Raw genomic sequence first — 23,704 nt, 5'->3', positions numbered from 1 at the left:
CCCATGGGGGCAGCCTCCCAGCACACACGGGCTGGGTCAGGACAACAGCCCGGAGCACGTGTGCAAACAGTGGCAGCCTACTCCCCGGCACCTCCGAGCAGCACAAGGGTGGGGCCGGGAGCCCACAAGCAGACAGGCTGCAGGGCCGCAAAGAGCCCAGGAAAGCGGCGGGACCCTCCAGCACAGGGCCTCCCCTCCATCTACAGACAGATCCTGCCTTGACCAAGACACAGAGGCCAAATGTCGGCAGCAGAGTTTGACACCAAGACACAGGCAGAAAGGAGGACGTGGGAACAACGCAAGCCCCAGGGAGAGGGGCCAAGCAGAAGGGCCCGAAGTGGGGCCATCTCAGGACCCATCCCCCTGGACAGGCTGCCCACTGTGGGGCCCCAACTGGAGCGAATTATAGCCGAGGAAGCCTGAGGAGCACACAGGCCTGAGGCGCGAAGCTGGAGATAGTGTGGGGCGGGGAGGTCAGCACGGGGGCAGGGTGACGCGGGAAGGTGTCTGTCCTTGTACCCCGTACTCATTCTCCAACCAATGAACAAAGGCCTAGTGAGCACGTGTGCGCACACGTGTGCATGTGCATGAGTGTGAGCTGCCACGGGAGACACGAGGCTGCCCTGCCCTCCAGCAGCCCCACCACCCACACCCTCCAGGGGAAGAGCATCCTGCCCGGGGCCTGAACCCCACCCCATCTCACGTGACCCACGAAGGTGGAGCTCATGTCTCAGGGAGACCCCGAGAGATCGTCTGGGCAGCGAGGTGCCCCTCAGCCTCAGGAACCATCCCCCGCTACCCTTCTCAGGGGCCTCCCGGGGCCAGGAGGACAGGACCTTTCAGAACATGTGTTCATCTCAGGAACTTAATGAATGTCATCTTGGCAGCTGGTTAGGACTTACTGCCTCTAACAACAACCAAAATTAGACAAACTGAAATTATGCCTTGAATTTTCTGTAGAGTTTTCATTTCTTTTTCCTTTCCTCTGGATCCTGTACCCTGAAAGGTGTGCTAACAATTAAAATTAAAACTAACTTGTATTTGCTTGTAAGGTCAAAAGTATAAGCAATCTGCTTCCTTCATTAAAGTTGTTTTGTTCTGTGACACATACCATTCCCACCATACAAATGCAATTTGGTGGGATGTTGTAATTAACCCATCAGGCTCCAAAGAAAACCCACAAGTAGAGGCTTCCAAGGTACCTTCTACAGAGGAGAAGGCTGAGGCCCAGGTCAGATAACTGCTCCAAGTCATAGAAGGATGAAAAGAACAGAGCCAAGACTTGAGTGTCTTGGCAGCAGCCACAGAGCACAAGTCCCCGATCCAACTCACAGACATGAGCATCCCTCCCCCAGTGCAAGAGGGACTTCCACTGCCTATAGGACTCTGCTCTGTCGTCCTTCAGGCTGGGTGACCTTGGCCAAGTTACTTATCCTCTCTGTGCTACCTGACTCTGCAAATCGGGCTCCTGACAGTTCCCATTTTAAAGAGTTGCTGAGTTGATTAAACAGATTAACGTGGATAGAATACTTATTTAGCACAGGGTCTTACGCCCAGTAAACAAATAAGTGTCTGACAACCCCCCACCCCACCCCAAGACAGTGAACTCTCCAGCAATGGTCACAATGAAAACAGAAAACTTTTGTGGAAGAAATGAAGACTGCAAGGAGAACCACACCACCTGCCCCAAAAATCATCATTAAAATCCTGAGAGAAATAAGAGAGGCTATTGCAATGACTACCTAAGAATAAGATACTAAGAAAGGAACATTCAGAGAACAAGCACGAACTCTTGGAAACCAAAAATAATAATAGCAGAATACTTAAAAGAAGGGTTGGGAAAAAAAGCTAAGGAAGGTTAAAACACTGAGGATAGAGAAAAAAGCCTGCAGGAGAGAAGCAGTGGCACGTAGAGAATCAGGGAATCACCATTTACACAAAATTCTACAATAGGTAAAACGAATCTACGAAGGAAGAAGATCTATCCCGTGGCTGCTTCCCAGTGGGGTGGCCATAATGCTCGACTTCCCAACACGGGGCACACACAAGAGTCAGGGAGTGGTACGCTTGGGATCTGTGCCCTCATCATATGTGAATTCTGCCTTTAAAAGAAGAAGTGTAAACAGTTAACAACATGCCTGATGTGTTCAGGGGTAAAGTGAGTGATGTCTGTCACTGACTCTGAAATGCAGCAAATACCTGAGATGGACCGACACGTGGCTTAGGGGAGGGAATGTGGAGAGCCATGAGTGGTAGGGCAGAGGAAAATGTTCATTGCAGAACCAGTGCTGGGTGTGTGTCTGAGCATTCACTGTCAAATTCTTACAACTCATCTGTATGTTTGAAATTTTTCATATTAAAAAGTTGGGGGGAGAGAGTCAGGGATCCGAATCACATCAAACTTTTCAGCAGCAGCACTGAAAGCCAGATCAATGGAGAACGCTTTCAAAACACTGACAGTAAATGCTTTCTGGCCTAGGATTCTATACCCAGTCAAACTATCAACCAGGAAGAAGGGTAGAAAAAGACCTTTCAGTCATTCAGGGTCTCCAAAGATTCACCTCTCTTGCATTCTTTCTCAGGAGCCTACAAAAGGGCTGTGCCTCATACCCAAACGAAGGATCAACCCAAGAGAGAGGACAACATGGGATCCAGGAAGCCTGGATTCCAATGTAGGAAAGAGGCAGAGGAAATCTCAGATGACGGGGAAGGCAGGCATGGAGGTAGAGGTGCCAAAGAGGTACCCTCTTATTTCCCATAAAGGCAAGTCAACAGACAATACCCAAAACTGGGAGCAGTGAGAGGAGGAGAGGGAACAAAACTAGCAATAGAAAAACATTATTTGGAATCAAGGAGGTAAATACCAAAATCCTCAGCTAAGAAAAGATCCAAGTGGGGCTCCTGGCAGGGAGGATGGGAGGGGTGCAGCCAGCTGACACCCTCCCACTGAGAGGTGGGGCCCATCCCCTCCCTCAAACCCAGGGAGCCAAGCGTGACACCACGGGGCTGGGACGATTCTCTGCCTAGCCTCTCGGAGGACTGGAAGTTTCTGCTTTGCACTCCGAGTCCCACGTGGAGTAAGACTGACCACCATCCTCTGGAGTGAAACTAAAGGGAGGAGGAGGGCCCAGCTGCTCCCCCAGGACATGAGGCAGGTGAGTGCCCGCTACCACCATGGGACATAAGGCTCACACAGCGCAAGCCAGACTCTTGACCCACAAAATCCCAAGATCATAAAATGGTAGTTTTTTAAGCTGCTTGTTTTGGGTGGCTTGTCACCAGCAAGAGGCAAGGGGAACATCAGGAACCTCTGTTTTTTTGTGACAAGACAACTATTTTTTTACTCTCTAAATTATGTGGATGTCTAATTTGGACAAAAGTAACTAAAAAACTTTTTTTTCAATTCAATATGAAGGTAAAGCCGAGTAAAATCTTAAGCCTTAAAAGAAAACACTAAAACAGCATCTGGCCTGGCAGGCCCACCCTGGCACCTGGGCCCATGCAGCACACATCCCTCTCCCTGTCCCCACGCCCGTACCACACGCAGCCTCACCAAGAGCAAGGAGGCAGCCACAGACTCAACAGCAGCCAGCTGAAGGGGAGGGGGGTGCCCTGGATCACAAATTAAGTGCTTACTTATTTGAAAAGAAAAGGGCCAAGCGAGGGCACGCAGGCCATTCCCAGCGGCAGCACACGGCCACGCGGCGGGGCAGCCACGCTCAGGGCTGGCTCAGGGCTGGTTCCGGGCGTGTGCCAGCAGGTCCCCGAGGCAGCTGAGGCGGCCCCCCTCCCGCTCTCCAGGAGAACCCGGGCAGGTCTCCCAGGCCCCGGGGTGGAGGGTGACAAAGGCTCCATCAGACCCTCACAGGGAGGTACACCGGGTCTGTCAGCATCTGTTAGAGGAGATGCATTTCAGGCTAAATATCAGCATCCGCTCCTGCTTCCCACACACGCTGTGGCTCCCCTGGGAGGCCTCTATCCTAACCTCGAACACGTGCAACCCCCGCGTCCGCAGAAAGCCGGGCGGCACTCACATGGCACTCACGAAACCTGGGCAGGAAGCTGCCGTGAGGCACAGAGGTGGCGCTGGCCGGCCGGCTTGGTGGGGGCAAACACATGAATCGTAGCTGCGGGCGGGAGGAATATCAGGTGCATCTCTACGCCCCGAGGGCTCAACTCCTACATTAAATCCCTCCCACTGGAACAGCCGGCTCCAGTTTCAGCGAGAGCAAGCGTGAGAACAGGTCCTGCTCTGGCCCGGCAGCCACAGCCACGGCTTCCACCTCCCCGCCTCTGGTAAGTACCTACTATTTCTTCTCAAATGCCAGTTTTCTTTCAAAACTCCTCTCAGATGTATCTTAAACTATCTATTCAGTGAATCCCCAGCCCGGAGTCTCTGTGCCCTGCTCTTTTCTCTGCGGATTACTCAGGACCCAGCAGGTGTAGTGCTGGAAAGGAGACCATTGTTACAAAACTTTTAATAAGGCTTACACTTTATTCTAAGAGTATAAACAAGTTTCTTTGGATATGAAGTCCTCATTTCTACCATAACATTCATAAACTTTATTTTTTTTAAGTTTTTTTTGATGTGGACCATGTTTAAAAGTCTTTATTGAATTTGTTACAATATTGCTTCTATTTTATGTTTTAGTTTTTTGGCCAGGAGGCATGTGGGATCTTAGCTCCCTGACCAGGGACTGAACCCACACCCCCTGCACTGGAAGGTGAAGTCTTAATCACTGGACTACCAGGGAAGTCCCAAAATTCATAAACTTTAAACCAAGACTCAAATTGATGTTATTGCTTATCTGTTCCTCACCTTAAAAATAAACCACAAGTTTCAACATAAAAGGATCATGTATATACATATATATAACTAGTTGCTGATCTTAATTTATAATTTAATTTTAAAACCTTTTCCAGTTTAAAAATAAGTGCTGTTTTGACATAAGCTTATAAAAGAAAAAAAATTAACTAAAAAAACCTTAACTGAACCTTAACTAAACCCCTGTATATACAAAAAGGGGTTTTCTTACTCTTATATAAAAGTTTCTCATAAACCTGCATGAAAACAATTACTGACCAAATTCCTGGTCAAATCTGATCGACATCAGACTTAATGTAATCAAAACCTATCTACACTTGTTATCCTGATTTTTCTTTTGTATCAGCCAAGTCCTTCCAGTGCTGGTGCTTTAAGGTGAGGAGGCAGGCAGGTTGGCGTTCTGGCTCTAGAGAGGTGCCCCGAACGTGGAAGCTGCGCGCTGACTGCTAAACGCGCTGTCTGTAACCCAGGATCTCTGGCTGAAACCAGAAAGAGCCCCTGGCTGTCTTCCTGGATCCATTCTTCCAAACTATATTCCAGAAAAAACTGTCTTTTCCCCTCGGTCATGGCTGCCCTGAAGTTTATCCTTCATTTTAAAGAACCGAAAGTCTGGGAGGGAGTGGTAGTTAATCACTGGAAAAGCTCAATTGGAGTAAAACTCACAAATCTCGTTCTTGCGACATTACAGTGGGTAGGCGACAATGGCGCGTCCTTGAGTTATGCAATAACGCCACATCACAATATTGTAATTATAGCGTGCCCTTCAGAACGCACTACCTGGCGAGGCTCCCTGCCAGGCGGCTGGACACCACCGGGGAGGGCTGGAGATTATTCCAGTGCAGAGGTTAGCGCACATGACACACATAGCTGCCCAGCACGTCACAGCAATGCCCTATAAAGTTAAGCTATAATTACCTCTATTGTGTCCTATCAAAGTTCAAAAAAAATCTTTCTCTTGCCGATTTTTCTGAGTTCAAACTCCCTAGAAAATTGTTAAACATGCCGGCCACTCCACGATCACCCTAACAACTGGCAACTACATTCACTGTCCACACTCAGGAGGCTACTGAGAGACATGCACTTGGCGCCGCAGTGCTTCGGAAACAAGCAGACAAAGCCCCGTGGACACGAAACCACGAGCTGCTCAGAGCGCCATGTGGGCAGCACCGCCCAACCGCCCAGGCCTGCGGGAGGGGAGGCCAGGGCCAGCTTCTGGGCCTCCACAGGCAGGGCACAGAGAGGGGTGACGGCAGGTGAGGAGTCACAGAAGGGTGTTCTGAAATGGAGCAGGCTCAGGCCGCCCACCGTGGTGTCTCTGTGGCGCTGCTCCCCACCTGCTCCCCTCAGAGGGGGACACCCCTCCACGGAGGGCACCGCTGAGGGCAGGCCTCACACCAACAGCTGCTCGCAGGCAGGCGGGCAGGCGCCCCCTCCCGCACGCGAGTACAGCACCCTGACCCTGATCTGACACGCAGGGCTCCCAGCACCTCCTGCTGACCCAGTGGGAAGTGAAAGAAGGGTGAAAAACACTGGGTCCCACAAACATCCTTCTGGGACCAGGCTATCATCTGCATTTTTAACTAACATGCTAACGCTGCAGCTCTCCGAGGAAAGCCGAACCCAGGGCTGTGCTTTTTTAACCTCTCCCTATGCAGCCCCTCAGACTATACTGGCTTTCCCAGGACAAGGATGGTGAAATACTAATTGTATCACCTTTAGAAAAAACCTCACCTCTGATTGCTAATCTGAACTCACTACAAACAGTTAAATTCTGGATTATACTGTTTTGACAACAACACTCTTTTTCCACTGCCAGCCTGCACCAGGCCTGGCAGATATATTTTTTTTTTTTTTTTTAAACTCTTTATTGGAATATATTTGCTTTACACTCTTGTACCCGTCTCTGAACTACACCAAAGTGAATCAGCTGCATCTACACACATATCCCCATATCCCCTCCCTCCCGCGACTCCCCCCCACCCTCCCCATCCTGGCCCTCCAAGGCATCTCCCATGAAGTTGATCTCCTTTTGTTATACAGCAACTTCCCACTAGCTATCTATTTTACAGCTGGTAGTGTAAATATGTCTATGCTGCTCTCTCACCTCATCCCAACTTCCCCTTCGCCCCTCACCCCAGCCCCGTGTCCTCAAGTCCATTCCCTACTTGTGTATCTCCACTCTTGCCTGTCACTGGTTTCATCAGTACCATTTCTTCCGATTCCATATATATGTGTTAGCATACAGTATTTGTTTTTCTCTTTCTGGCTTACTTTGCTCTGTATGACAGACTCTAGGTCTATCCACCTCATGACATATAGTTCAATTTCATTCCTTTTTATGGCTGAGTAATAGTCTACTGTATATATGTGCCACATCTTCTTTATCCATTCATCTGCTGATGGGCATCTAGGTTATTTCCATGTCCTGGCTATTGTAAATAATGCTGCAATGAACATTATGCTACTTATTTCTTTTTGGTTCATACCCTGAGAAAACCTGGCAGATATAAACTGGCCAGAGACAAGCAAACCTTGTCTCTGCAGATGGCCCGAATGACGAGGTCCCGGGCACTCAGCTTTAACATCTCATCCTTGTAAACCTCACCTGGGTAGGAGAGAACTCACAGACTGACATCATCTTCCCAAAGGCTATCCCCCTTGGAAGCTTAAAGAAGCCTCAATCTTACCCCCACTTACTTCTCTAACATTATTGCGTTTTTATAACCCAGTGAACTAGCCCATCTCCATTAGCGTCTGAAGCAGCTGCGCTCCCTTATTTTAATTAGCGAATTGCGCAACCCTGAGAGGTCAGTTTACCCAAAGTTACTAGAACTACTGCTCCTGTGACTCCATCCAGGCTCCGCTTTCAACAATTATGCCCTGGAATACTCTCACCTCCCAGAACACAGGCACCAAGGAAATCAACCCCTGAAAACCTGTTTACTACCCCTGTAAGCTAACTGACCAAAGAACAAAACGTTCAGACCAAAACCGTGGGCATGACATCATTCGAGTGAAAAAAGTACATATTAACATAAGAGCAGTTATTTCCCAAACTACTATTTTGGGTAATGCTATGATAACTTACATACAACTTGCCTCCTATAAACCTTTTAGAAAACGTAACCAAAGTGGGCTTATTTATATTTTTGCCTAAAAGTATGAGGAATATTAAATAATACTGCTTCTAAAGCTAACACTATCATTTTCTTAAATCCAAGGGGGTTTTCAGCTGGTTTGTGTCCTGGGTGCGGCAGGTGTGTGTCTGTGTCCACTCCTAGTACCACCAAGGCTGTGGGCTCACACTCGATAAACATTTTGCAACTGTCATCATTTTGATCATGATGCTTCCAGCTAGTGATGAAATCATCACTTTTCAGATCTTTGCCATAACATATCCTATACAATCATGGGAACCTGACTTGCAGAGGTTCTCACGCCTTCAGAACCAGGGAGCATAATGGGACATGCCAGCACAGGCCGCCCTGACTTATCAGGCTGGCCCCGAGCTGGCTGGAATTGCTTCCTGACGGGAGGCAGGAAATCATGCTTTTATAGCCCAGGGCATACCTGCCCCACAAGGTAAGGACTGAACTCATAAAGAATTATTTCGCATTTTCCCTTAATCAGGGGAAATTAGGAAGATGCAAAGCTGTGACCACATGTTTAACTGTACTGGGCTTTCACACCGCTGTGCAGCTCCTGCAACTGCTCACTTTGGGAGAGGAGGAGGGCGGCGAGCTGCAAAGCCACAGAGCCAGGCACCAGGTGCCGCCGGCCTGACTTCTGTCCACCCAACACCCTGCCAATGAATACCCCCAAAGAGGGCCTGGGGACCCCCACCCTCCAATGAGAGGGCAGCCAGAAATCTCACTTCTCATCCAAAATATGTGCCTGAGCACCCCTGCACTGCATAAATTCTCCCCACAACAGAAGGCTGCAGGCCACCCAAACCAACTCTTAGTAAAGAAACACACCTTTGAGGGAACGGGATAATAAAACAGGTTAACAGAGGCAGCTTGTTGGGGGGAGAGTGGTTCTTTGTGTTTTTAAGAAATATGAAAAAATGAGTAGAGGAACCAGTTTGCTGAAAATAAGATCAGATAGCTTTTTCAGAATTTAAGATATCCACGTGAAATGAAAACCTCACTCCCTCCCCGCTTACAACCTCCTCCTGCAAGCTACCCACTACCTCATCTAGGATGTGTGAGACGGCAAGAAGACTAGTTACGTTTTATTTTGTGAAAACAAGTCTCTGAGATTTCCCATGCGTATTGCTCTATTTTTAAAAGGCTGCTTTCCAGCTCAATGTTTTAACCAACCCGACACCTAGAAGGTGAGCAATTTCACAAGACTCAGAACTGTCCATGTTTACTCATTCCTTAAAGCAAAACTGCAGTTAAAAAGTTATTTCCTTTTAACTTTATTTTTTAAAGTGTTTAAAAATATTGACAAGCTAAATCCTTCTTACATTTTTATGCAAATTAAAGTGCTGGCCTTGATTCCTCACACCCACCCCCCAGCCCTCCCCACCCACAGGCTTTCTCTAAAACACAGTCACCCCATGGGCTGGTCCTGGACACGCAGCCGCGCCCGGCCCTGCTGAGATCCTCCCAGACCTCACGTCTCTGTTCTCGAGCGTCGGGCTCTGAGGCAGAGCGAGAGCCCAGGGGTGTGCGGAGCACCCTCCGAAGGAAACCCAGGGGGTTAATCTTGGGGCAGGTTCAGGAGGACCCTGGGGAAGGCATCCGGAAGCCCCTTCGTACAGGTTAAAGGCTGGGATGGGTTCCTCCCAGGATCCAACCATCCCTAAAATTAGGCGCCAACCACTCCGGTTTCCTCTTAGCAGGAGGGCTGCTACGTTTTCCTGCCTTCGGGTAGGGCCAGGACAGGCAGGGATGAGCTAGGGCGTGAACTCACTCCAAGCTGTCCGAGAGGTGGGCAGTGGAAGGCAGCAGTGCAGGAGGATGTCTACTCACACACAGGCTCACAGCATCTTAATATCATTCAAATCAACATAAACACAGCACTTACGTTTGTATCTGGGCCAGCATAAATGCTACTTACCCAGCAAGCTGACTTTTCATCTGTGAATGGGGGGGGGGGGGGCACTTTTAAATGTTCTTCACTTTTAAATACTCCCTCGTAGAAAAGAACACTGTGAATAAATAGGGCAGGTGGACTGAATGTTACAATCCCGTTTGCCTTGTTCTCAGTGAGCACAAGTGTGAATGTCACACACACGCATGAGCCCGGACTCCTCAGGTCACATTAAAGCAGTCAGACCAGCACAGTGATGGGACTTGGTCCAGAAATTCCAGGCACACGGATGGGGGTGGGATCTCAATCGTCACTCAGCCTGCTGAGTCCGCAACCTTCCTGGCACCTCGGGCCTCAGATCACAGGCTAAAGGTTCCCAAAACTCAAAGAATTACAGGTATTCTCTGAAATGAGGCTAAACACTCCTGTAACCACACTTCCCTTGGCCCAGACTTGGGAAAACAGAGAAAATCTTCGCAGTGGCACCCAGGGTATCTAGAAGGGGCAGCTGATGCCCGTCTTGTACCTGCCCTGCAAGAGCAGTTACATCCTCTGCACCTGCAGGGGCCTTTGCTGCACCTCCTCCCTGACCCCCGGGAGCACAGGCTGACTCCTCGTCAGCCTGTTAGCCAGCGTCCTGACACTAAGGCTCTGCTCCTCCATTGCAGCTCCCAGCCCCCAAATCAGCAAGACGTCCCTGGCCACACCCGCAGCCCGTGGAGCTGGCTTCAAGTAAAAGAAAAGCAAAGGAGAAGCGGTAACTTGCTTCCTTAAAAACCACCAAAGCTGAACTGCGCAGGAGCCAGCAGGGCTCAGACGCCAAATCACAGAGGGAAAATGAGCCTTCTCAAAGAGCGAAAACCAAAAAAGCCGCATTACATTCCCAGGCCCCCGGGAAAGCCCTTCAAGTACAAGTGTTTCCAGTGCCCCTTTACTTGCAATGAAAAGTCACATCTTTTTAATCACATGAAATACGGTCTCTGTAAAAACTCCATCACTTTAGTGTCTGAGCAAGATCGCGTTCCCAAGTGCTCCAAACCGAACTCTTCGGACCCTAAGCAAACCAATCAGTCCGACCCCGTAGCAAAGCCCACCTCCTCCAAGCCAGTCCCAAGTGGGCTCTCACACCTGGACACCAAACTCCAACACGGCCTCGCCAAGGACGACATTAAGGAAAACGTGGACCTGCACGTACACGGGCCCCACAGGTGCCCTGGACAGAAGCCAGCTCTCCACAAGGAAACAGCACCCCCGAGTCCAGCTCCAGAAGCCGCCATGGGCACCCAGCCTGTTCTGGAAGGCGCTGCCCGGCCTTCAGCATTCGTTCCAGTCGGGGAGCACAGACTCAAAGGGCAGGAACTCACCGAGGCTCCTGAAGCACTGGCCCTGACCCACCCCTCCACCAAAGCTGCCTCCTTCCATACCAAGTCTGCCTTCCACGCCCCTGGCTACCCGTGGAAAGCTGGCTCACCTTTCCTCACGCCTGAGTTTCCACAGAAAATCCCATCCACAAAAGGGTTTGGTCCCACTTCCCCGTACATGCACCCCACCATCGCGGAGTACCCACCTCACTTTTACACAGAGCATGGACTGGCCACCATCTACTCACCCTACCTACTCGCGGGGAACTCACCCGAGTGTGACAGCCCCCTGCTGTCCATCTACGGGGCCCAAGACCAAAGACATTTCCTGCCTCACCCAGGGCCGATCTCTAAGCACCTGAACCCGGCTCCATCCACATACGACCATTACAGATTCTTCCAGCAGTATCACTCCAATCTGCCGATTCCTTATGGATTTTATAGACCAGAGTCTGCGTTCTCCTCCTACGGCCTCAGACTCCCACCTGTTGCTGGCATTTCACGAGATCAAAGCTCACACCTACTGGAAGAAGCTGCCCTGGTCTACCCGGCTACGAGTCCATCCAAGTTAAACTCTTCTATCTCCCACAAAAAACACACAGAGTTTGAGAAAGAGAGTCTGACTCCCGAGGCTAAAGACCCTTCCAAAGATGGGCAGAGGGACACGGAAGGGACCAAGATGAGCCCACGCGCGGGCAGCGCGGCCACAGGCTCCCCGGGAAGGCCGAGCCCCACCAACTTCACACAGACAAGCCAGCCCTACGCTGGCCTATGCAACCTCTCAGACACACTGGCCGCCGGCGCCCCAGCAAGGCTCAATGCACCAGAGCAGAGCCTCACAGCCTTCAAGCCCATCAAGAAGAACACGGAGCGCCCACATTCCCAGGCCGCAGAAAACAGAGCTGCGTCTCCAAACAGGTAAGAGAATCCATCTTCAAAACCTCTGAGGTAGTGTCTCTGGTTGTGCTTAATCAGAGGAGCTGGTACTTGCCCAAACCCACCACGGGCAGTGGCCCTCAGCAAGGTCCCTGTGACACCCTCTCTGTGTCTCTTCCAGCCTTGAAGCCGCAAGCACAGACGTTCCGGCTCAGATGGGGAGCCTGGAGGCTGCGCCCTGCAGCCCAGAGGACGGCTCCAGGGCAGCCCCGCTGAACCTCTCCACGAAGCCAGAGGCTGAGCTGGCCGTCGCACACACCCCTGCCTACGGAGAACTTGTGGAGCCGCAGGACGCGCCCCTCAACCTCTCCGTGAAGGACCCCTGCAACGCCCTGGCCTTGAGGCCCTCCGTCCGCAGCCCCCCAAGCGGAGCCGAGCCCGCGGCTGCCCCCACCTCCACTCCTGCTCCGCCGACAGGGGCGGCCAGCTCCAGGGGCGGGCCTGACCCCAGCCCCGCCGGGAGGGCCCGGGGCCCTCGCGCAGCTGACTGCGAGGAGCAGAAGCGGACTGCGGCCGTGGCCCTCTGCCAGTTGGCGGCCTACAGCCCAGGAGACGGCGAGCCTGCCGCCCAGGAGCCTGCCTGCCGGCCAGACGCACCCACCCCTGGAGCCCCAGGGAGCCCGGAGGCCCGGTGTGGCCTCAGACCCAAAGGGCAAAAGAGGACAAGCCCCAGGGACGCGGGGAAGACCCAGCAGGGAACCAAGAAGGCGAAGCCCAGCGACACAGCCCGAGTGTTCACGCTCCGGAGAAGAACACGGGTGTCTTAGAGCTGCTCCCGGGTGGCCACAGGCGGCAGCCACGAGCACATCGTGCGGTGCCGGCGAGACAGCCGCAAACCCTCATCTGGTGGGTTTTTCACCTGATATATTTTTACAACGCAGTTTTCTTCTAAAAAAAAATTTTTTTAATAAAACTGCAACTCAATTCAGTTTTGTAAATACTAAGCATGAACAATGAAAGGTGCCTCTTCTTCTGGTTGTAAAATATTTGAATGACTCACACTGTAGGAGCTGATGTAAAATGTCAAAAGAAACTCATAGGACTAAAAGGTAACTTTTAGGTGTTAGCATCTTAGAGGAAATCTCTTTAAAACACTTTTCTTATAAATATCTCAGCACCAGAACAAATGGTTTTAACTGTTTTTCTATTAAATCTACTGTGTGTTATGAAGTAAATAACAATTACTGGAAAAAAAAATACCAGGAAAAGACATTTCCAGAACTAGCATTAAAGTGCTGTGTGTAAAAAAAAAGCACTGTGATTTGCTATGACTGAATAATACACAGACAGCAAGAGGCTATTTATACAAGTAATTTATTTCCATTGAAGAGAATGCATTGCTGAGGAAGCTATTCTCAACGTGCTCTGTCTTCACCACATTACAGTGTATCTTCTGACTCACTTAGACTCATTTTCCACTTCCTGAAATGATGTATATGTTGCTGATTTTCCAATAAACTTACAGGTGAACTTTAAGGATACATAAAAAGACAAGCATAAACTCTGTGTTATGGAATACTTTGCGACGATAAATAAACTCAGTGAAAAAAAGAGCCGAGCCAGCAATTAAAACTGAGGACGAGGGTACATCTGTGAGGGCGTGTGCCCATGTCTGCTCTCCACCAGTGGTCACAGAGCCCGGGCGAGTGCAGGCACCCGAGGCATCTTAATGTGCTGCCTAGAAAAGCCATAGGGCCCCCTCACCCTTCATAAGGGCCCTTCCCCACTGTTCAGAGGGCTTCTTTCAGCAGTGCACTGCCTGGGCGGGGGTGTCCAGAAAGGGCCTGGAGCGGAGCTGACTGGGTGAACCCTCTCTCGGCAAGACGGGAGGTTTCAACTCACACTCTGACCAAAACAGAGGTGGTCCCAATAGAGCCATCCAATGAGACTTCAAAGAACAAGCACTGCTAAAGCTAAAGCCTGCCCTTCCCAGCGACGTGCACGTATAATAAGGCCTCTCACGCGTAGAGCTAAAAATTTTAAATTTTTAAATAAAAAGTTGATCTGGAACTTTGCCTTGTTCTAGATATAAGCACTACTCACTGAAAGACAGCCTGACCTAAAAACCCATCTTAACAGCTGCATTCCAATAAAATGTTATTTTCAGTTGTTTTGATCAAGTTTGTACTAATAACTAATTCTGTAAAAACTCAATCTAGAAAACAAACACTTAGTACCTTTTGGCAAAACAAAATGTAAGAGTTAAAGTCTGCATTCACAGATATCCTCTTGCTGAAGATACTTGACAGGGAGATCAGCAAACAATTCTCAAGCACAGAAACGTGTTACATTAGGAAAAAATTCTCTGGGAAAAGTGAATGGAAATACAGGTTCAAGGAGACAAAGAATAAAAATCCCTGCATTTTAGACAGAGGATGGTGGATTCCACGGTGCCATGATGCCTGGATTCCACCACATATTTTAAACAGTGATGCAGTAGCTTTGTTTTAAAATGACACTATTCAGGACGGCAAATAACTTGCTTTGAAGCAAGTTAAATTTATATAAAACCACTGATATCAACTCACAAAAGCGATGCAGAGCTTGTCATGGTTCTTTTAAGGCAAATAGGCCACTGGTCCAAGCTGCCCCTATATCATCAAGGATGGCCCGTGAGCCCCTGCCACCCGTCCGAGGTGTGCCTGCAGACAACCACACACCACCAATGCAACACGTGCACTGTCATGGCCAGAAACCGATGGCACCTGTGCAGCCTTCCCTCGCATGCCCAGGCTCTTGTTTTTTTATATACCAGTATGCTTTGATGAAGACCAGAAACAGGGTGCCCCTGCTTTCCAGCAAGTCCACACCCTGCAGGAAGCAGAGCCGTGCATCAGAAGCTGTTTCAGGCTTGAGGCTCAAAGCCTCACACCCTAGAGACAAGCTCTCACCTCGTGCCTCACACGCAAGAACATAAATCTTCCGTGTCAAGGGCCCAAGGATTCTGAGAATACTGTTTTGTAGCTCACCCAAAACTGTCCACCACCATCTTAAGTGACAAGAAGAGGAACCAGAGACGGTTAAAGGACGGTCCAGCCTCCTGGGACCGCACAGGCTGGGAGCCCCAGCGCTGCCTGCAGGTGTTCACGGGGGAGCCATGTGTGCCCGCCGCCCTGTGGACTCCACCCGCCTGCAATCCCTCCAAAAGGTCACCTGGACACACACAGCAGGAGAAACCAGGCAGGCTCTCTGTAACTATCTTTCCAAGCACGATGGGGTCTTAGATCTTTGTAACAACAACAACAAAAATCCGTCTTGCTGATTTTTCAATGACAGTACCTTTCTTCATTCACACATAACCCAACTTTAGAGCTATAAGTTTCTAACCTTTACATACAAAAAGCAATAAACCCTCAAAAAGTTAAATACAGAATTACCATGTGACCCAGAAGTTCCACTCCTAGGCGCACAACTAAAATAATGAAAACAGGGATTCAAACAGATTCATGCACCCAGTGTTCACAGCAGTGTTATTTACAACTGTGAAAAGATGGAAGTAACCCAAGTATCCACTAACAGATGAACAGACAAACATCAGGTGGTCCGCCCACACAAAGGAATATTATTCAGCCATAAAAAGCAATGAGGTTCTACCACAAGCTACAACATGAATTTAACCTTGAAATTCTAAGTGAAATAAGTCCGACACAAAGGACAAATTTTGCACAATTCCACTTATATAAGGTTCCCCAGAGCAGGCAAATTCACAGAGGCAGATAGATTCCTGGGTATCAGGGACTGAGGGGAGGGGAAGGGGGAATGAGTATTTAATGGGGACAGTTTCTGTTTGGGAACATGAAAAGTTTTGGAAATAGATGGTGATTATAATGGTTGTACAACATTATATATGTAGTTAATGCCACTGAATTGTACACTTAAAAACATAATCAATCTAACAATTTATATGTCACATGTTCTAAAATGTTTTTTAAAAATTAGTAATGTAATAAACAAAAGCCATTGAATTAGATACCTAAAATAGGTAAACTAGGACATGCCTGGTGGCACATGGTTAAGACTCTGAGCTCCCAATGCAGGGGGCTCGGGTTCAATCCTTGGTCAGGGAACTAGAGCCCACATGCATGTCGCAACTAAGAGCTCGCATGCCACAATTAAGGAGCCCATGTGTCACAACTAAGGAGCACATGTGCCACAACTAAGAAGCAGGCAAGCTGCAACCAAGGAGCCTGCTTGCCACAACTAAGACCTGGTGCAACCAAATAAATAAATAAATACTTTAAAAAAAAATAAAACAGGTAAAGTGTTAGGTGAACTGTATATCCCAATAAAGCTGAAAATAACTTCTAAAAAGGATCCTTGAATTCACGTTGAAGAAACAAAAGTACTGACAACCCCCTTTGTAACAGTCTTACCAGCAGCCCACAGACATCCACCCCTACCCCTGGTTTAATCCACCAAAATGCCCTGCTCCCAAGGGAGGGAGAAGGGTGGGTATGAAATGAAGCACGCACACAGTTTTAATCAAGGAGAAAAACATTTTGATATACAAAAACACAACTCCTACTCCACACACTAAGCCAGAGATGTCTTGTTATAGCTGTCACTTTTCTTATGGGCTGAAATGTCAACAGCTCAACACTGCATAAAGGTTAAAAATCAGGAAAGCGCATGGTCATCAGGAGAACAGGGTAGTGCCAGGAGGGGTCGCTAGCAGCAGAGAGCAGGCACCCAGACACACAGGACCGTGGGGAGGGACAGGTCAGGAGATAAGAGGGGTCAGCACTCTGCAAACAAGGGCTATGGCCACAGCCAGGACTCACCCACAGGCACAGGCTGACCCCAGGCCCCACGGCCACTCCACCAGGGAGGCAGTGCAGTAGCCACACCCTGCGGCCCCATCTGAAAAGACAGGGATGCCCTGAGGCTGACTTTGGCTTGAGGACCCCCACCCCATCAAAAGACCTTTCTTAGACAACACGGCCCACCAGGACACTGCCACCCCCATCCCAGCCCCGCAGCTCTCGAGGTCAGACTGTGGCTCTGCCAGCCTTACCAGTATTTCCCTAATAAGAAACTGCACGGTTAATCCTGTCTTGGTGCCTTCTCAGAGGACCCAGGCTAACGCTAGAATGCTATTCAGATGCTAGTTTTTGGATGATGTCACAGAATACACCAGGGGCACAAGCAACAAAAGAGAAGGCTGATAACCAGACAATCAAAACTTACAACTCCAGCGCATCAAACAACACCATCAGGAAAGTGACAAGACAACCACAGAGGAGAGAAAATACCCACAAATCATATACCTGATAAAAGACATATCCATAAAGAACTCATAACTGTAAAAAGACAAATACCTCAATTTTTTAAATTAGCAAAGGATTTGAATACACATTTCTCCAATGAACATTTCCAAATGGCCAACAAGCACATGAAAAAGACACTCAACACCATTAGTCAGTAGAGAGATGCAAATCAAAACCACAGTAAAATACCACTTTACACCCACTAGGATGGCTATTTAAAACAAACAAACAAAAAAACAAAAAACAAAAAAAAACAGAGAAAAACAAGTGTTGGGGAGGATGTGGGGAAACTGGAACCCTCATACACAGCTGGAGGAATGTAAAGTGGCATAACCATCTGGGAAAGGGGTTTGCAGTTCCTCAAAAAGTTAAGACAGATTTAGCATGTGAGCCAGCAATTCCACTCCTAGGTCTAAACCCAAGAGAACTCAAATCACGTGTCCATACAAAACTTGTATACAAAGGTTCAGCGAAGCATTATTCATAATCACCAATGGTTAAAACCTAACTGTCCATCAATGATGACGGGATAAACAAGTGTGTATCCATACAATGGAATATTAGTCTGCCATAAAAAGGAGTGAAGTACCGCTGCTACACGGTACAGTAGGGATGAATGTTAAAAACATCACACTAAGTGAAAAAGGTCAGACACAAAACACTGCTACTGGAGACTCCATTTATATGAAGTGTCCAGAAAAGGCAATGTTACAGAGCCAGAAAAAGATTAGAAGTTGTGTGGGGGTGTGGAGGAAAAATGGGGAGTGACTCTTCCTGGGTATAGGGGGTTTTTTTTGAGGGAAAATGAGATTAGATTAAAATGGTAATTGCACAACTCTGTTAATACACTATAAACCACTGAATGGAACACTTTAAATGGGTGAACTTTACGGTATATAAATTATATCTCAGTAAAGCTGCTACACAAATAAGCAGAAAGAGCCCAAAGAAACCCAGGGTCTAGAAGCTGTGCTTGGGCTTCACAATGCCAAGTGCACGCCAGCACCTGCAGCATCCCCACAGCCCAGCAGCTGGACAGCACCCTTCTCTGCGCAGACATCCTTGCCCCCGACAGAAATCGCCCCCAGCGCGCTGGCATCTGTGGTGACACACTCGAGGACAGGGCCCCCTCCAACCTTCACAGGTACCCCTCCCTTCTGTCCACAGAAGCACCGTAGGGCACTCCCAGGGACAGTCCCCACTCACCACAGACAAGCCTCATGTGGCCACAGCCCCAGGCTGCACCCCCATGCGGCCGGCCTGAGAGCTGAGACATGCAGGCCTGGAGCTCAGTGGTCTGTCCGCACCCACGGCGCTGCGCCCCGCTCAGGCCCACCGCCGAGCTTCCTCCCCATCCCCTCCCTGGCGTTAGCCTTGTTCCCAGGAACCACGACACCACTCCAGGTGATAAACAGAGCGCAGCGCACACATTCTCAACTGGCAATAGCACCCTGACGAGGGTGAAACCGGTTCTGGGGGACAAGACAATCTCAGACATCACAACAGCTCGCAGCCCTCCAAATGTGGACTTACGGGGTACACGTGCTATTAACATTTCACAGTGGGGAGAAGAGGCATCAGGAATCAGAGGCCGACATAAGAAAGAAGGCTGAGAGCACCTATCTAGAGGGCTCCCTCCTGCGACACTCACGATGGTCAGGCCGGCCACACTGCGGGGGCGGGGGGGGGGGGGGCATGCCAGGGAGGGGCCAGGTGAAGCACCCCGACGTGCACAGACGGTCTTGACCACAGACATTGAGCTTCGTACTCACCGTCCGAGAGTCGGGAAGGGAGCAATAGGCCTCGTCTGCCCAGTTCCGCCAGCGCCAGACACCCGCCGTGCCAGGCGCTGTCCGTCTCCTGGAAACTGAAAGCACAGAGAGGCTGAGACCCCAGCAAGATGCCAGCTTCTCCCCCCAGAGCCAGAGTGAAAGTCCACGCCCTGGGCCAAAAGCCTCACTAAAACCCTGAGTGAGTTTATAAAATATCAGTCAGCTAACGAGATAAAGTACTCCAAATCAACTGAAGACAACTGCCATGGTTCGGATCTGCAGAGAATGAGTATAAGTCCTGGGTCAGCCTCACGCACCCCAGGGAGGGCAGCCCACACACGTGCCCACTGCACCTTTGGGCCTGAGCAGCCAGCACTCTCAGCCACTTAAGCAGCTGAGCCGCTCAGGAAACACTGGGCTCACAGCACAGCGACTGCACCAAAGGAAGTTTAGGAAATGTTAGCCAGAAGGGCAAGGAGACCCCCTGTTACAGAGCCTCTGCGGCTTGAACAATGAATACCGAGATTAGGAAGTTAGAATGAAATGGCATGTAGAGAACTTTTTTTGTACTATTTGAAACAGACTTTCAATAAATATTTGAAATGCCAATTAGTCAACTCATAAGCAAAATTTCACATTTAATAAAACTTTCCTGAAGTGGTTTGAAAGCTCTCATGCTTAGAGGTGCAACTCTGGCATTATAATGAGTGAGAATAACTGTTTCTTAGATCGATGAGGGTTGTTCTGAGAGTTTCCACGCTTGACTGCCAAAATACACATAGAAATACACTTCACCAAAAAACCAGAGAAATTATAGGCCTCTCTCCTATTCTGAATAAATTAATCTGATGGCAAAGAAATGATTAGGAAAACCAAATAAACTGCATTACTAGCTGGCAACAAGCACAAGAATACTCAGGAGAGACGTTAGGCTTACCTATTCACTCAAGACACATTTAGTGGTGCCTCCCACATGCCAGGCCCTGCTCTGGGCCCTGTGGAGACAGGCTGACCAAAACAGCCACAGAGGCTGCCCTGGACCTCGCCAGCAACCGGTAATTCAATTCCAATTATAACTTCCTAAAGTTCCAAATGTTTTATTAAATGTCTGTCCCAAAGACTGTATAACTGTTTCACAATTTAATATTGCACTTTGTGGACTTCAGGATTTTAATTAGAGAGAAGTGCTGTATGCTTCCCATAAAGATTTAATAACATCCAGAAGAACCTGATAAAAGGTCGGCTGTACAATGACTCAATTATCACTAAAACGATTGCCAGTCAGGCCACCATTTCTCAACTAAACATGAGTGCACTGTCACTTGTTAACAGCTATGGATGGTGCAGGACTTTGCATAGGGCTATAAAATGTGTGTGGCCCAAGGGGGGGGCCACAGAGGACCACAGCGTCCTGCCTGCACTGCTGCCCCTGCTCTGCCCACTCCAGGTGGACACGGACCCTCTCCAAGACCCAGCCTGCACAGCGAGAGTGGACACAGATGCTCAGCCCAGTGCCTGAGGGTGAGCTTCTATCCCAGAGCCAAGCTCCAGGCAACCATGGGAGGGCCGGGGGTCTCAGAGGAGTGGAGCTGACAGCAAACAGGAGGGCCAAGACAGCAGGGTCAGGAGAGAGAGAGGGCGAGACCGGCTCAGGGCCACTGGCCTCACACCGGCAAGGGCACCCAACGAGGACCACCTGGAAGAGGAGAGTGGGGCAGCATGGAGGGCATGGGGTGAGCGGACAAGACATTCTTATCCTTCCACCCACCTCACACCCACTTGTCCCTAGAAGGACATGAAGAAAGGGGGACAGTGCATGTAGGGTGCGGAGCAGAAGGGGACACCCCATCACCATCATCTCTTTCTGAACTTTTAACTGCAAACAGCACTAGAATTCAAGGAGAAGCCTGGGAAGGAGCCACGCAGAGCACTTCCTGCTGAGACAGGGCTGCTCCTGTGGCCAAAGCAGCACTGCCACGGCAACCCAGGACCCAGGCCGCAGGGCTGCAGCCCATCTGCTGACCGGAGAGCCCCGAGGGCTTAGTTCAGATGGCAGACACAGAGGACCCAGCAAGGCCTCCCGGGGCAGCCTGCTTCCACCCACCCTGGACTGGTGGGTCTGGGTACTGTCACCAGGATCCTGTCCTGAGGCCATTGAGAGGCTAAAGCATGGTTTTCTAAGGGGGGAGGGAGGGCAGGGGGTTGCGCTGCAGGTACTGAAGGACACCTGCACATTCTGCGGTGAGACCTGGGAGGGGAGCAGCGGGCCAGAGGGGCGCCTGTGAGGCTCACTGGGAGGCCCCAGCCACGTAACCTGGCCCCGGAAACAGGGCAGGGAGTGAGGTAACAGTCCTGGGAGTAAGGTTTTCTTACATTTAATGGAATTAATGTCCTGTTTCTGAACCACTGCAGGAATGACTGGTGGCTCACCACACATGCCAGGAGGACACAAAAGGAGGGAGGAGACCAGAGCGACCTCTGTGTCAGGTCGTCAGCCGGCCCGGCCGCCCTGCCCACCTCCACCCCAGCGAGTCCCTGCTTCTCCCCATTTGTGCTGACTCCCTTCTACGACCTGTTCCGCAACTGGGTATTTCACATCCACTGTGTGCAGGTCCCGTCCAGGGAAAGACTGCCTCCCCGAGGGCACACTCAGACGCCTTCCCTCAACGTTGCGTTGGGTTGCTGGCCTTGGGAACCCAGAGCAGTAAGACCATTTCGACCCTCCACACCCCAGACACAAAAATCAGAGGAATTCATTAAAACAACAAAATAAAGGCAAAGCAGCATCTGGAGATAAAACTAATTAGGACAAGTGAAACCAGACTAAGATTGCAAGCCAAGAGAAAGGACCATACATCTGACTAGAGAAGCATGTTTTGGGAGAAAAGATGCTAGGGTTCAGGGGAGACACATTGGAGTGAAAGGCTCACAGCCCTTGAGGCAGACACACAGCAGCTAGAGAAGTAAGGGGTTTGAGAGCTGGGTGGGAGGGGACCCAGGAGCACACGGGAGGGGGAGACTGCAGGAGGAGCAGTAGGAGGAAGGGCTGGACCAAGACGGCTTCAAAAGCTCAGCGCTGTGCGGAAACACGCCAAGGAAGGAGAGAGGAAAGCGAAGCATCTGAGACAGATGGCCACCCCAGGGGAAGGGGCCAGGAGGAAAGGCTGGAGGCCCTGGCTCCTCCATCCTCCCAAACCGCCCCACCCCCGTGACTGCCCTTAACCCGCACCTCTTCCCCCGGGACCAGCAGGGTACCCACATCATCTCACGCCCATCAGCAAGCCCCCAGAAAAGAACTCCATGAAGACACCCTAAAACAGGCCAGCAGAGTCATCACACAGACCCACAGTTCCAGAGAGTCCAGCAAAGGAGCACGTCTTCTGCCACAAGAAGACGCAGCAGCCACACATGCACCATTACTCAGATACAGTCGTGTGGCATTGTCTCCACACTCCTAAACCTTACTGAGCAGGCCTGGGGCCCAGGGCAGGAGGAGCCCGCGCCCCTGGGACCCCGTGGGCTGGCTTGGTGACAGAGGCCTGAGCTCCCAGGAGTGCCACCAGCACAGCTTTCATGCACACGGGGGCACCAAGAAGGGAAGCAACCAGCTGACAAGGGTGGGACCACAACTGGGGGCCAAACACAACACTCATTCTCGAAACACCTGCTTCTGAAACCAGGGGGCGAGCAGAGCAAGAGTTCTGGTGAGCAGCTGCACTAACGGGGCCTCCCCCAGCCCATCTGCGCTGCTGGGGGCTCTGCCCTTTGCCCCTGCCCTGCAGGCTCCAGGCTCAGACCCTCACACCCACCACCTGCACCTCCCGGCCCACACCTGCACCTTGGGCAGGCTGAGGGCGCCCAGGAGTCCCTGAGAGGCAAGGACAGATGCAGCACAACCACTGGCATATGTGGCTATTAGATTTCAATCTGATGAAATTAAATGAAATTTAGAATTCAGACCTCAGTCACACTAGCCTCTTTTAAGATCTCAACAGCCCAAGATCTAGAACAGGCCATCATCACAGAAAGTTCTCTCGAACGGGGCAGCCCTGGTTTCACTGCAATGAAAACAGGTTTCCTTGAAGGATACGTTTCTATGTGTGGACATGCACAAAACTGACTTCTTTTTCCTTAAGATTTTTAAATGTAATGGAGTCTAAGCTGACAAAATAAATATAACAGAAATAACTAGAGTTCTCAAATTTAACTTCAAAAGGAAAAGAAATGGCTTCAGAGTATCTGATAACTAGATCAACAGAAAGAAAATGTAGGAGGAGGTAAGGAAAGAAAAGCCACTACCCCTGTGATCTCCCCACATACCTGAAGCAGTCCAGCACCGACCCGGCCACGTCATCGGCCAGCTCTTTGGGAAGTCTTCCGGCCATCCTCCCGATTCTGAAAAGGAGGAGCAACGTCAGAATGTGTTAGCATCACACCCCGTCCAGGGCACACACTACACTAGGAACTTCCCGAGTGGCTGTCCAAAGGGTGGATGGCGAAGAG

The 23,704-nt window shown here is 50.1% G+C and overlaps 2 protein-coding genes across 6 annotated transcripts in view; one reads left to right on the top strand and one right to left on the bottom strand.

The window, feature by feature from the left end:
• TBCD (tubulin folding cofactor D) overlaps positions 1-23,704 on the bottom strand; it is a 165,362-nt gene that overhangs the window by 96,570 nt on the left and 45,088 nt on the right. For all 3 annotated transcript variants that reach the window (XM_057714659.1, XM_057714661.1, XM_057714660.1), the window contains exons 12-13: positions 23,522-23,596; positions 19,202-19,296 (exon numbers count right to left, since the gene is read on the bottom strand). In XM_057714659.1, coding sequence (XP_057570642.1) covers positions 19,202-19,296; positions 23,522-23,596 — 170 coding nt within the window. The remainder of the gene's footprint in view (positions 1-19,201; positions 19,297-23,521; positions 23,597-23,704) is intronic.
• On the top strand, positions 3,010-13,697 carry ZNF750 (zinc finger protein 750). Of its 3 annotated transcripts, XM_057714663.1 has the most exons (4): positions 3,043-3,155; positions 4,208-4,296; positions 10,534-12,144; positions 12,284-13,697. In XM_057714663.1, exons 3-4 carry the CDS (start codon positions 10,703-10,705, stop codon positions 12,927-12,929), a joined length of 2,088 nt encoding a protein of 695 aa, XP_057570646.1. In that variant the 5' UTR covers positions 3,043-3,155; positions 4,208-4,296; positions 10,534-10,702; the 3' UTR covers positions 12,930-13,697. The 3 variants fall into 3 exon arrangements, with proteins under 3 accessions (XP_057570648.1, XP_057570646.1, XP_057570645.1); XM_057714665.1 differs by lacking the exon at positions 4,208-4,296 and having other exon boundaries at positions 3,010-3,155; XM_057714662.1 differs by lacking the exon at positions 3,043-3,155 and having other exon boundaries at positions 3,188-4,296.

The sequence above is a fragment of the Hippopotamus amphibius genome, chromosome 17 (genome assembly GCF_030028045.1).
Source record: "Hippopotamus amphibius kiboko isolate mHipAmp2 chromosome 17, mHipAmp2.hap2, whole genome shotgun sequence".
In the NCBI taxonomy this organism is placed as follows: domain Eukaryota; kingdom Metazoa; phylum Chordata; class Mammalia; order Artiodactyla; family Hippopotamidae; genus Hippopotamus; species Hippopotamus amphibius.
This window is presented reverse-complemented; position numbering and strand designations above follow the sequence as displayed.

Bases quoted from the DNA above. Each gene is read 5' to 3' on its own strand.
- ZNF750 (XM_057714665.1), top strand. From the start codon at position 10,703: ATGAGCCTTCTCAAAGAGCGAAAACCAAAAAAGCCGCATTACATTCCC. The intron at 12,145-12,283 runs GTAAGAGAATCC...TGTCTCTTCCAG, and splicing joins AGAGCTGCGTCTCCAAACAG to CCTTGAAGCCGCAAGCACAG.